Genomic DNA, 14,149 nt, shown 5'->3' with positions numbered 1-14,149 from the left:
AGTTTGAGTAAAATGCTGCCAAGGAAAGGGATTAACCTGAAAAGGCTGATTTCCCTTGTCAAAATGAGTACTTCAATCCACCGATAGTGGGTTACCGGAGACAGGACTGTGTGTGTGCGTGTTCACGTGAAGATAAAACTGTGGCCTTTCTTCTAGCATGTTCTAGCAAACACGGTGGGAAATAGAGAGACTTAGTGGGCACTCTCCACCTCAGCACCTGTCTGCCTTCACTGAGAAGAGTATGCACTTAAAGCTTTAAAAATGAAATCAATATTTTACTGAGGCTGTACTATCAGAAAAAAATGTGTTTAATGTAATACATCATATCAGAGTGCATGCAACTAGCCTATGTTCGCATCACTAATGTTTTGAAGATATATATATTCACAAAAATGGTCCAAGATCGAACAAATCAACTGTTTCTCTATAACCGTTTACTCCAGGAAACTGTGTTATATGATTTAGAAGTCACAATAGAAAAAAAGGAGAGTATTACCATATGCATTTCTATGAAGCATTTCATAGTATTTCCATACACTGAGCTTATGAAACTATTTTGATAAGGAATCACCAACAGGAAACTTGCCTTAACATTTCCGTGTGAATGTCTTACAATATTACCTCAGATGAATGAAATTCTGTTTTTGTTTGGTCTTTGACTTCAAAGCACCAAAGCTTGTCTAGGCAGCTATCAGCTTCCCCCAGAAGGTTAGCCTACCAAGTCCTTTTCGTTTCGGGGACACACTTGACTCTCTTATACAGCCCAAGGAGAAACACTCTCAGGTTAAACAGAGGTGATGACTGCTGAACACGACAGAAACATTTAACCAATGGCACTTCTGGGCAGGTCATGTCTTTTAGTTTTAATCATTTATTTTTGCTTTTACTTGGGGCATTTTTCTGGTATTCTTTAGTTTGGGAGAGACTGCAGTTCAATCCAGTGTTACCAGGATAAACAGAGTATAAGGAAAAATACATAAATTATTCAAATTATTTCATTTAGATGTTAATTGTAACAAGGCAAGAAAATAACATTTTAAACACTTAGAAATTATATAAACTTTAGATAACATTGAAATGATGTTTCCACACATTCATTTCACGGTAATTTCTCCACCAACCCATATAACCATTCTAATAGGAAAATCTATTTCGATTTAATATGCCTCAATACAGTATTAAGCATTACCTTCAAACTGGATGTGAACCACTATACTCAAATCCATGTCACCGCCCCTACAATTTGCTTTTCAGTTAAAAAACTTAAGATTATAGTGAATAAAACCGATACACTCCTCTGCATCTTGTTATTATAAAAGTCACACTGATTAAATCAAGTAGAAACAAAATGGTAATGACTCCTGCAAATAGGAAACAACAATTAAATGGGGACTATCCTTTCTACTCAGGCAGAACAGAGACTCCATGTATAGTGTATTCTAAAGTAAAAAGATGGGGTGGTAGAGGAGTGAAAGAGGCGTAACTGTGGCATTACTCAGAATTTCAGTCATATTTAATTAAAATTTTATGCTAAACCCGTTACATCGCTTCTGCTTTAGCAAAATTTCAACTGGTTTCTCTACCCAAGAGTTCCACAATGGTGTCATTCAATTTTAAAGTCTTTGTAAATAAATACGTGCGACTTTAAAGTTAGTTTTCAAAGAATCCCTTTCCTCAGGGAAAAGATCATTGACAGAGCCTGTGTGTAGCACATCACTCCTGTTGACTTTAAGAAGAAACTTTGAGTAGGGGGAGATGGATGGACTTTTTTTATCTAAGCACAAAGATATAAGTAAAAGACCAACAATGAATGTGCAGGCTGAGGAGTTCAACATTGCCTAATGACCAGGAACACTTGCCTCTTCAGAATGAATCAATTAGGTGAATGGATAAAAAAAATAAATAAATAAAAAGCAAGGAAGTTTCCCTACTTCTAGATTTTCCTGAACCAGTCATATTTACGAACTGAAATGCTTATGAAACAAGGCAACTCCCCATGTGGCATGGGAGACAATGTGGGAGATGGAGGTCTATGCTCAGAGTGGCTACGACTTCCTCTAGTAATTAGGAAGCTATGTGTCCCTGATGGAAGGACGTTAACAAGCTCCTGCAGTTTCCACTCTAGCAAGAAATCAAAGAGAAAGCAGACAGCTCCCTTGAGTAAAAGGATTATGAAGTCTGGTTGTCAAGGCACAGACAGAGCGCTTGACCACAGTTTTCTTTCTGAAGAGACTTTCTAAAACAATTAGCTTCTAGGGCCAGCAGGATTTGCTAACTGGAGAGCAACGTTAAAAGTGTAGCCCTGGAAAGCATTTGTGAAAACATACATACACACAAGTTTCTACAAGAGGCCTCCTTCAGATAAATCTTACACTTGAAACCATTTCCGAAAGCAAGGTAGAGAAATGCTCTTCATTATAGCAAACACAAGATCCCATTTGGGATTGGTCATAAAAACATTGACCATTTCTGCCATTCCCAGGTTGCTGTAACATTTACGATTAGTTTGAACCATTCTTTTAAAAGATAAAGCCTCACAGGAACCACTGGACATGATGTTTATAAATAAGACTCTAATACCAAGATAAGCAGAGACACAGTCCAGTGAATATGACACATAGCGTGTGGAGAAGGGACAGACTCAGTCCAAACACAAGGGCAGCATTCACATACCTTGAGGACTTCCATCGGCACCTGGGTGGCAGAGGGAAGGGTGGTGGGCACGCTGACGTTTATGGCTGGTGTCTGACTCACGGGCACTCTCTGTTGCATGAACTGGGCTGCCTGCAGCTTCTGCTGCTGTTCCCTGCGCTCCTGCTCCTGCATCTGCTCACGCATGAGTTGCTGGCGTAGCAAGATGCGTGATGTCATACTGGAGGAGCTTAACGGAGGCTTGGAGGCCCCAGGATGCTCTGCAGAACTGCTGTGGGGAAACCAGAAGGCACACAGCTTTTAGTATCCTGATGAGACCCATCACCTGCATCGCGGGGTATCCTAAATGCCACCGAACTAAGAGGTGAGTCTGCACAGACATAATCAAGGCATGGTACTCCATGTAATTGAAAATCAAGAGGTGACAGGATTCTAGTCATTAGGCGTTGAATTAAATAAGTCAGGCTGATTGCATCTAGGTATTTTTATCAAATCACTTACTTCTTTTTGACATTTTATGCCACACACCACTCATCACCACTGACTATAATGCCACCTTATGCAGCAACTAGAAGCCATCCATCGCAATGGCACCCAAGTCTCCACAGTTAAAAACAAATTACTTGATTTGCTGTTTTAAATAGCTAAGTCAAACTAGCCAACAACTCCTACATATTATCCAAACTCCTTGAAGATGTCTAATATGGTTGCTAGTAAGAAGGCACTGTTATGGGAAAGACTTTGAAGACAAGAGATGACACAAATCATTAATGAAGAAGCATCTGGGCCAGATGTTGACATTGCACTCCACCTGTTTTGGGCAAGGAGGCAAAAGAGAAGCTGACTGACAACCCAACTCTTTCCCTCCTAGTTTTCTTTGTGTGTCTTCCCTTGTGACTCATCTGGGCATGTCCAAGGAACCAGTATTCTATGTTTTCTCCATGAGGTCTACTTCTAATGGACGAGGACTCATTCTGTTTACTATTACCTAACATGCTTATATGCTAGTCAGGTAAGACTAAAAGAGTTCCTGTTTTCCCTAGGTGAGACTTTGGGTTGCTTATCTTGCCAAGTCTGTGATATGAACAAATAATAAACCTCTTTCTGCCTGGGTTTCTATACCTGGAAGAGCAGTATACAGCTTTTTACCCATTTATAAAAGTGGGGTATGCTCTTTAAATATCTACTGCACGCTCACATCGAAAGCCTTCACTCCCAAGGAATAGTGTTGTGAGGTTTAAATAAAGCAATGCCCATAATCCCCATCTACAATGAGCATTGCCCCGATAAATGTTTGTGCTTGCCAGTGTCATCATCCAGTATAGGAATCAAACTTAATTATAGCTATTCAAATCTCTGTGCAAGCTTGTAATACAAGATTCTGGCTTCTGGGAAGAGAAAAAAATGAACATTTGCATCCATCACGCTTCAGGAGCAGCATCTGAACTTAACTTTCCTCTTGAGTGCAAAGCCCAGAACTGTTCACCTTCCTACCATAGACAAAAGTCCCGAGGCCCCTGGCCATCTCTGTGAACAACCTAAGGACAGAAAGGCTGCACAAGTGTCAGGTGTGCTACGGGACAGATTTGTGTCACACTCTCATGTCATCCCCCAAACACCCAGAAGTTTATTTATTATCCATACAGAAAATGGGTTCAGTAAATTATCATAATTCATAAAATTTAATGTCATGTATCTACTAAGTGTCATAAAAACAAATGAATAAAACTATATAATAGAATAATTTTTAAAATCCAGGTGAAAAATATCACTCTAGGTAATACCCAATTAAAAAACATTCATGACAAGAAAAGCATAATGATAATGTATTATTATTAACCTTTAAGAAAATTACATCCAAAAGCTAAAAGTAAACTATTCAAAAAAAAAAAAAAACAAACTATTCATTTTGTTTCAGAAAGTTCCTTGACATGTAATCGTCGGAAGAACTCAAAAATGGAAGAATTCACATATACAGAGGCAAGATTTCAAAATATCCTGAGTCACCTAATTTTTCCTTCAAATAGGACCACAGTTAATTAAATCATGACATGAATTCAGCAACATAGTACCCTATTTCTTTAAAAAATGCAAACTGAACAGCAAAGTAGATATGCACACAATAAGCATAAATCATAAACTTGGATTCCAAAGTACATTTGCAGACTGATTCAGAGTAAGCCCAGCGTGCCTAGAAGGGAATGTGTAGGGTGACCACACTTGCCTGAGTGGGGATCAACTTAGGAAAATAAATCAGTTTTCTTTTAACTTTTCTCCTTTAAGCTACAATAAAGCCAAAGTATTTTTTCAGTGGCAATCTATACACTAGACACTAAAGAAAATGGCAGATGATAGGCGATCAACTTCACCGCTAGGCTAGAAGAAAGCAGACTTGATCTATCAGACAAAACTTCAACTGCAGGAAGGGATCACAGTGTCCTAATCCAGGCTCGCAGCTCTCCTGGGTGTCTTCAACAGCCCAAACATAAAACATCTTTCTTGTGCCTTTTTCCCAGCATTTCTTATAGACACGCAGAGAACACTGAGCAAGCAACATCTATATTTCGCTCATTAACATTGTACACTCCTTCACACAATCAATTAATTCATTGCTCTGTTAATCTAAAATCATCTTTTCACTCACACAGGATCTGCCAAAAAGAGCATCCGAAGAAAATGTTATTTCCCACTTTGGAGTAAGTCTTCAAAGCTCAAATGTACTTTCCTAAGCCAAGAAAAGATGGGAGGTGGTTATTTAAAAATAAATAAGAGGTCTGGCTATTCAAAGCCTGTCAGGTACTGGCAGTCTCAGAGAGAATGATCCTTTTGATAAAAACAAGAGCAAACCTTTGTGCAGGAGCAAAAGGAGCTGTGGCCTAATCGTGCTAATTAACTGCACAGACGAGTCACTGGTGCAACACCAGGGGGAAATCCTTTCAATTAACAGTAAAGCATCCCAGAGATAAATGAAAATTATTAGTGAGCAAGCCCACTAAGGCTTCAGACTTAAACCACAGTAACGACGCCAGTTAAAGTATCTTCTATAATAGTCCATCAGGAAAGAAACAATACAGACTTGGACAATAAAATGGTACAAACACAGGAACCATATGAAAGAAATGATAGTAAACATAGTTTATATTTATAGAAATCAAATAAAACTCAGCTTAATTGACATTTTAACAAGGCTTCTAAGGGGGTAGGACAACGGAAACATTGGGATTACTTAACTATGTACACACACCCTGTAGGGTATTTCCACCTTGTGATACGTGACTAGCAGATTCGCAGCTGGGCTCATCATCTTTTGAGTGTCCACTTCTCTTGGAAACAACTGACCCTACAATTATCACCTTGTAGACAACGACAGACACAACTAGATTTTACCCCATTCACGGAACAAGGGAGCACAGTTTGGGCCTTTATGAAAGGGTTGGTAAGGAATGGAAGTCTAGGTAAGGGATGGAAGCTCAGGGCAGGAATATTCCAAGCGGCTAGAATGGCTGCTTTTAAAAATGAGGACTTCCTAACAAAGCCACTAACGACATACCTGCAGAGATGTCTGAATGTATTTAATTTTAATAGCTGACTGGGTTCATCCTTGGGCCCACAAACCTCGGCTCTAGCTAGATAATCCTAATTCCATGAGTATGATTCCTTTTAACCTGATTATATGAAGTTCATTTGGTTCAACAAACAGTTACTGCCAGGTGCGAGGGACACCTGGCTTCTAACCCCAGAGTGTGGCCCTGAGCACACTAATTCTTCCCAGATGCTTTCATGGGAAGTCAATAAGCCAGACTGCCCGATTCTGCTCTAGTTCTGCATGGGAAGGTGTACATCTCTCTCTCAGAAAGAAAAATCCATAGGCATGGCTGCAAGTGCCTTTGCTGACAACTCCCTGGCTCCCTAGCCAAACAAATTCCGAGCATGAGACTTGTTCCATACCAGTCAAGCAGGGGGCCGCAAAGTGGACTCAAGTTCTACTTCAGCCACTGCTGAGGAATGTGAGCTTTAATGGGCCATTCAACCTCTCTGAGTGTCCCCCAAACCTACCTCTACACACTGAGTGAGTGAATGTTAGATAAAGTGCTCAACCAGACAGCTGGAATGCAGCACATGGGCAAGATGTAAACCCTTCATGTGGCCTCAGTTACCACCCCTCCTGATGAATTTACATTTTTAACTTTCAAAGCCTCCTTCTTTATGATGGTAAAGGGATACTGGACAGGGTTCTGTCTTACCTGGCATATTCCTAAGTCCAAATATTTTATTCCACTGGCTTTACCAACCACTTAAAGATATCAAAAATTCCATGAGATCCCCAACATCTGGCCAGCATCACGTGCCAATCCCTTACCTCTAACAGTGATGCTAGGATTTCATTGTGAGACCATTTAAATCCATCTCTGATCTAGAGATAGCAATCCTGGAAATCCAGTCAGTTGAAACCCAGAGAGGCTGAGGGAACCATGGAACTTACCAGTGTTTCTACAAATTTCTACTGCACACCTTTAATCCCAGCACTTGGGAAGCAGAGGCAGGTGGATCTCTATGAGTGCAAGGTCAGCCTGGTCTACATGGTGAGTTCCAGCCTAGTCAGGGAGACATAGAGGGACCCCCATCTCAGATAAATAAACAAAAGCAACAGCAAGAATTTCTCCAACAGAATAAACTCCTTTCATAGTCACCCCAGGAAGCGGTCAAATGACTCCAGTGTGTTCCGCCTCGGTTCTCCTAATGTCTGAAATGTTTTAATACATTTTTCCCCCTTGCACTGTGCTAAAGCCTGAAACACATAGTAAATGTATTATATACATATGTCTTGGCACAATACCTGGGAAATTTAGTGGTAAAATGTAGAACTAAGTCATGAACTTGCCATTTCATTTTGACGGAATGAGACAATTTTTATTAAGCCTTGCTACAAGTCTAGACTAAAGGAGATAAGCCTTACAACCTTTAGGCTATCCCTGTAAAATTCTGAGAACACAGCTTAACAAGATAGAGAGAGAAGGCTATTTAACCTGTACTCTCTTGTGAGCCATAAGGTAAGAATATTAGCATTTTTCTCTGATACACACACACACACACACACACACACACACACACACACACACACCCCTTTGCTCTAGTCATTCAATAGAGAGAGCTCAGAGCCTAGTCTCTGCTTGCAGTGGGATGCAAGGTTTTTATCAGGAAAGCATATGGCTGGGGTTAAGATACACGATGGAGACACAGAAAAAACTATAGTATTGACTCCATGTGTAGATAATGATGTCACAGAGAGGATAAACTACCTGGGTTTCTGAATGCAAAAGCTTGATTGCAAGAACTCCGTCTAAAGTAAAAATGTGCAATCCTATTCCTGGGAATACTGACGGGTTTAGTAAGGCCTAGGAATCAACTAATCAACAAAAGATCTCTAGTCCATTCTGATCTTGGCTGTGTTCGGAAAGTAGTAGTAAAACACCCAAGATCACAGATGTGTTTAACAAAAGCTCAGGGACATGACTCAGACAAGAACACTTTCTTCAGTGTCCCAGAAAAGTCCCATCCTACTGCCACCCTACAGGGAGCCAAGCAGGACCTGCCAAGTCTCTGAGAGCAGAGTCCTCAAGTGACAGGATGGAAGGAGAAGGCCAGGCAAACTGAAACCAAACAGAATCATCTACCCAGAAATTCCCAATGACTCCTCATGCTTACAGAACACTTTACCCTAAGCCAAAGGATCTCCCAGGAGCATCCACAGATACTGCCCTCAACCAGGGACTTGGGCCATTAAGAAACACTCTTCAGCTTTTCAAAGTGCCTGCAGACTACAAATTAAAGTTGGCACACGGACATTCTTGAAGTGACAGCCTTGGTGTCTGACATTTGTGAGGGACCAGTTCTTCCAGGAGCTCAACCTTTCCATTCCTTGCACATGACTCAGGGTGACGTTTTCAATATACAAAGAGCAAGGAAATATCAAAATGAAATTCTATCACACTTGCTACAATACTGACAATAGTTAGGGATGAAACCTATCAAGATGGAAGGTGCCAGGGGCCACCATTGGTGTCAAACACTGAGATATTTCTTCTCCCTTTTTAAAAATCTTCCATCAATAATTGAAATTTTTCTGATGGCCTGGTGCTATTGGGACATCGTGGAGTCCAAACTTGGGTGGTCCCCTGACTCTGGAGATTTGTGCTTTTCATTTGCACAAAAGGAAGTAAACTTTAAAAATTAAGACGCACAAGCTATATGGAATTCAAACTTGACATTTTACTTAACCAATACAAGAGCCTAATTAGTAGGGAGAAAGTAGAGACATTGTCCATATTCTCTAAGCTGGATCAGCAGATACCAGATGTAAGTAAGCTCAATAATAAATTAGATCAAAAGTCAAAGAAACCCTTAATTCAGCTAGAACATTCCAATATATGCATTTGAGCTTGTCATTTTTATTTCTATTTGTATAACTTAGCATATTCAGCACATTACTACAATGGCATAACGGTGTAATTGATGAAGTGGGGAGGTAGGGCTGTGCTGACAAGATTTACGTTAAATAAACTGATGAGAAGGGACAAATACCATCTTTAGAGACCTTTGCAATTAACACAGGGGTGATGCTCTTCCAGGCACTTCAACGCCAGACTGCTGAAGCTGGAGTTTTTACTGTTTCACACACGTTTCTCACTTCTACAGCCTTCGAATGGGCCTGCCAATCTCCTGTTAGCGAGACCCTGTAGCCTCTATTTTACCCTCTCATCCCCTTCCCACTTAATCCTCCTACTCCAATTTACTCTTCACCCCTTTACAACACTGTATTCTATTTCCCGCTCTTCGGAAGATCATCTCTTTCACCTTGGTACTTTGTATCTACCCAGTCTCTGTGGATGTTCTGAGCGATATGCACTTAATCTAAAACTTAAAACCTGACTTCTACAAATAAGAGAAAACATGCAATGTTTGTCTTTCTGGGGCTGGGTAAACTCACTAAGAATGATTGTTTCTAGCTCCATCTATTAGTATGAATTTCATAATTCCATTTTTCTTAACAGTGCCAGGACTAGGTTACACCTTTTTGAGTCATTAGTCAAAGTAGGATCTTATTGACAAGGACATCATATTCTTATGTCATCAAATATGGAGAAGTTGAGTTGGTGCTCAACTACAAGCTTCACCCTTGTGAAGTAGGATGCATAATGCTTGAAAGTGTTATACATGCTACCTGAGAAGAAAAATAATCATCAGTCTTACCCAGCTACAGTAGAGATCTGCCTGCAAGGTAGACCCACTGGTATAATAATGCCACAATGTTATGGGAGTAACCCACCACTTTTTGCTAGGATTTAAGGCCCACTCCATGAGCTGGAAATCCTACATGACACTACTAAAGTGAACAAGAACCTGAGACTAGGTCATGGACCTAGGGGAAAACCTATTATTTTTATTCTGCTAAAAAAATAGCAATAAAATGACTCCTAATGACATGCTACTATATCCATAAATCAGTGCATCATTCAACCCCCCCCCCCCCCAAGAGAAGTCTGTTCTTGCAGTAGATGGTACTTTACAGAGAGTAGGAGACTTTGGAGCACTTGGCTTAAATGAGATGTCTTTATCACATCCCTCCCCTCTAGGCTAAAAGATCTACTCAGAAGAGGAGACAGGAAGATTTTAAGAGCCAGAGGTGGTAGACAACTCCAAGAAAAATAATATTTTCCAGACACAACAGGGCTGATGGCACATACGAACTCACAGAGACTATGATATCCACATAAGTTCAAACCAGACAAAAATCCCAGCATGGAGAAGGAGATGGAGGCACGAGTTCCACCACTAATCAAGAAACTATTTGCAATTGATAGTTGCCAGGATAGTTTTTTTTTCAGTTGAGTAATACTGGGTATGTCACCCACACTCCAGGGAAGGCTTCATGCCCAGAAGTGGATGGCTAATACAAATTAGACTCCACGTTTTTTATTTGTATGTGTGTGTGCTGGTTTGATGTGGTATTTCTTTTTAAGAGAGAGAAAGAATATGAAGTTGTGTGGATGGGAAAGGGGTGGAACTGAGGAAGGGTAAAGAATATGATCAAAAATATTATATGAAAAAACTTTAATTAAAAAGTTAAAAACAAAAAGAAACATTATAAACCAACATGTGAATTTTGCTATTTCCTCATTTTATCACTGCAACTTATCTCCATTTTTCACAGACACCATTCAGGATGGACACACTCTTGATGCCTGGATCCTTTTCAGGAACTCCCCTCTGAGGCAGACCACTGTAAGGGTACAAAGCAGTGGTGAAACACCACACTCAAGTGTTCTGTTCTTCAAACGAAGCTTCCACTCGAACACACGCTCCAATTTTCTAATGTATGTGTGCACAAATGCATGCATATGCATGTATATGCTCGTGCATGGTCATGTGGAGGTCAAAGGTGTTAGATACTGGTGGTTGTGAGCCAACTGACTTGCATTCTAGAAACTGAACTCAGGTCTTCTGGAAGAATACTTTTAACATTGGAGCCATCTCTAAGCCCCATCCTCTCCAATTCTTGCTCACTCTGTCCAGTGCGGATTTTCACTCACACCCAGCTATTGGCAATAACTTTTTTCTATTTTTATATTTTATATAATTAATAAAACAGTGCTTGCGTAAAAATGCACACAAAGTTGCTAGAGAGCATACAATCTCCAAAAAATGTCCGGCAATAACTATTTAAAGGCATGAAATTTTTCTACATGTACTCAGACAATTGCCCCAGTCACAGAGCATGCTCAGTCACTTGTCTAGACAACACTGGTACGGGTTAAAGAATATTTAAATGTTTTAGATCACAATATTTGACAATTACGCTTAGAATATACCTACCAAGACCCAAAGTTTATAATAGCGCATTGACACCCAGATGGAAGTGTGCATTATGGTGTAAGGATTTGTGAATGGGCTGCACCCACTGCAGTAGGGAGGCAACCTCACAGGCGACCACCAAGGCTTACTGTGCCCACCAATTATGCATGCCTAGCCAGCATCCTGTGCCACTGATTTCACCTGGCAAAGCCAGCCTCGCTTCCTTTCAGCTCATGGATGCTCATGGTAGGCCCAGCCAATCAGCCTATCTGTCCTCCAGCAAGAGGGTCAGAAAGGGGTCAGTATTCTACCACAGTACAGGGGGTTCCATTTCTGACAGGAACTGTGGAGCAAGGTAACTCTCCTTTCCATCCAGTAAGTGTCTCCTGTAACGTGGCTGCACTGGCTGGAGTTCTGGGAGCCATTTTGGACCATGAAGATGACAGGGATTTAAAAGTCAAGCTGTTCTTGACCCTTTAGAACTGGGGGAGCTGGTTCCACTGACAGCAGAGACATTCACATGTTTTATTCATACTCTACACTTCCCAGCACACAGACAAGATAAATGTTTGTTCAATGAGTAAATATGGTATCACTCTTCTAACAAACACTCCACCTCATGGAATCAATGATACTAGAACCTTGGTTTTAGGGGACCTTTGGCTAAAGAATGGATATGTTTCTGTCATCCAGTGGCCAGGAACTTTGAGTCATAAGGATCTTCTCTATTTCTTTCATTCACAGAGAAATTTCTCTGCATTTCAAGATCGAGATAGTCCTTCCCAACAATGAATCTACTCAGAGACCTCCTCCTCCCCCTGACAGGTGGTACGAAGTCAATTGTGAGTTAGACTTGGTGAAATGTCTGACAAAAAAAAAAATCACACAGTATCCAGAGTAACCACAATAGTACAAAAACTCATCACTGTTAGTTATCAGTAATTCAGAGAAAGGAGACGTGAGAAACTCAGCACAGAAGCAGAGGAAGAAGATCCAGTTTTCTTGTCATCTCAGGTGAAAATATACCAAATAAGACAAGAGAACCAGTGTGCCTGGAGTCTAGTCCTAGCTCTGTCACATGCTGGCTGTGAGACTTTGGCAGGGTGTGTACCTGCTCAGAGCTTAGATGTTTCATCTGCAAAATGGCAATGGAACAAGGATGTTCTACATGAAGGGGCAGTAAAAATGCATCAAGACAGTTAAAGTACTATGAACAGAGCCCACAGACAATCTGGACAGTTTGTAAAAGTCAAGACAAATTATTTCATATCATGTGTGTGCGTGCACACCTGTGGTGAGTGTGCATGTCTACTGTATGTGTATGTCATATATTTGTACATGTTCATGTGTCGGAGTATAGGCACACAAGTGCCATGGTATGAGTGCGGAGGTCAGAGAACACCTATGAGTGTCAGTCCTTACCTTCCATCTTCTTTGAGACAGGGCACTCTCGCACATGCCAGCCTAGCTGACCCATAAGCTTCCAGGGATTCTCCCATCTCCACTTCCCAAGTCGCCATAGCAACTCTGAGATTACAGACACATGCTATCAAGTGTGGCTTCTCGTGGGTGGGAGGGTCTGATCACAAGTCCTCATTCCTGTGGGCAAGTTTTACCCACTGAGTCTTTTCCCAGCCCAACACTGTACTTTCATCCCAGAAAAATCGTACTCTCTGAACACCTGACTAGCCTCAAAGTAGTGAGATCTCTCAAGACGGGCAAGTCTCTAGAATGCTGCTTTCTGCTATGGTGCTCACTGGCTTTCATAGAGGGAAACACACAATTAATTCCCAGGCAGGCAAAAAGTTAATGGAAAACAGCTCAGTACACAAGTTTTGTCAAAGACACTTGCTAGAAAATTCATTCAGAGAGTTTAGAGGGACACATATTTCTATGTCAAATATTTTAGTTAACTAGAGAAAAAATTCAAAATTAAGGATTAATTTGGCAACAGATTTAGGTCTATCCTTATGCTGCATCTGCAAAGCAAGTTTGACCTGGTTTCAACCCTCAGCTTGCCTAAAATCAGAACTAAAAACATTTGCAGGTTGTGGGTACATTCTTGCAGGGTATAATTCATGAAGAACAGGCACTGTCTTCCCAACTATTATCTGATTTATAAGGCAGAGATTTATTTTTAAAAATTTCAGCATAATGGCATTTCAAATGCATAATTATATGTACTTTGTTCATGAAATGCTCTATCATTTTAGCGAGATGAGTAATTAGCTGTTTTAATGACACATGGGATGAAAATGTACAAGGTATATATAAAAGCAAACTTTAGCAGAAATAGAAGCCATTTTCAAAATTACCTTCTACAGGACCTCTTAAAGACCCATCAACTGCAAATGACGGACTCTTAGCCCACACTTCAATTTATGGGAATTTCATTTTTAAGAATCAAATTCTAAAAATAGTTCTGCTACACCTAGTATTTTTCCATTCTTCTTGCTGTCTTCAAGCACACCTTCACCGGCTGGGGAATAAAACGCTTCTCTGCTTTAATCAGAACCCCTCTCCTGACCCAGGAACACTCAGTAAATAATTATTAAGCTCCAGAAGTGGCTTTTGCATAAGTTAATCTGCTTGAAAGCCTGTTCGCTTGGAGACCCAGCTTTCAGTACTGTTCCCTAATCTTAGG

The 14,149-nt window shown here is 40.6% G+C and overlaps 1 protein-coding gene across 9 annotated transcripts in view; it reads right to left on the bottom strand.

The window, feature by feature from the left end:
• The window catches only part of Mitf (melanocyte inducing transcription factor), a 219,804-nt gene that overhangs the window by 81,380 nt on the left and 124,275 nt on the right, over positions 1-14,149 (bottom strand). For 6 of the 9 annotated variants that reach the window (XM_052719952.1, XM_052719954.1, XM_052719959.1 and 3 more), the window contains exon 2: positions 2,674-2,923. In XM_052719952.1, coding sequence (XP_052575912.1) covers positions 2,674-2,923 — 250 coding nt within the window. The remainder of the gene's footprint in view (positions 1-2,673; positions 2,924-14,149) is intronic. The other 3 variants (XM_052719953.1, XM_052719955.1, XM_052719961.1) reach the window with 1 other exon arrangement.

This window comes from Peromyscus californicus, unplaced genomic scaffold, assembly GCF_007827085.1.
Source record: "Peromyscus californicus insignis strain IS unplaced genomic scaffold, ASM782708v3 Scaffold_6__1_contigs__length_162567912, whole genome shotgun sequence".
In the NCBI taxonomy this organism is placed as follows: Eukaryota; Metazoa; Chordata; class Mammalia; order Rodentia; family Cricetidae; genus Peromyscus; species Peromyscus californicus.
Note: the sequence above shows the minus strand (reverse complement) of the source record. Positions and strands in the feature narration are given on the sequence as shown.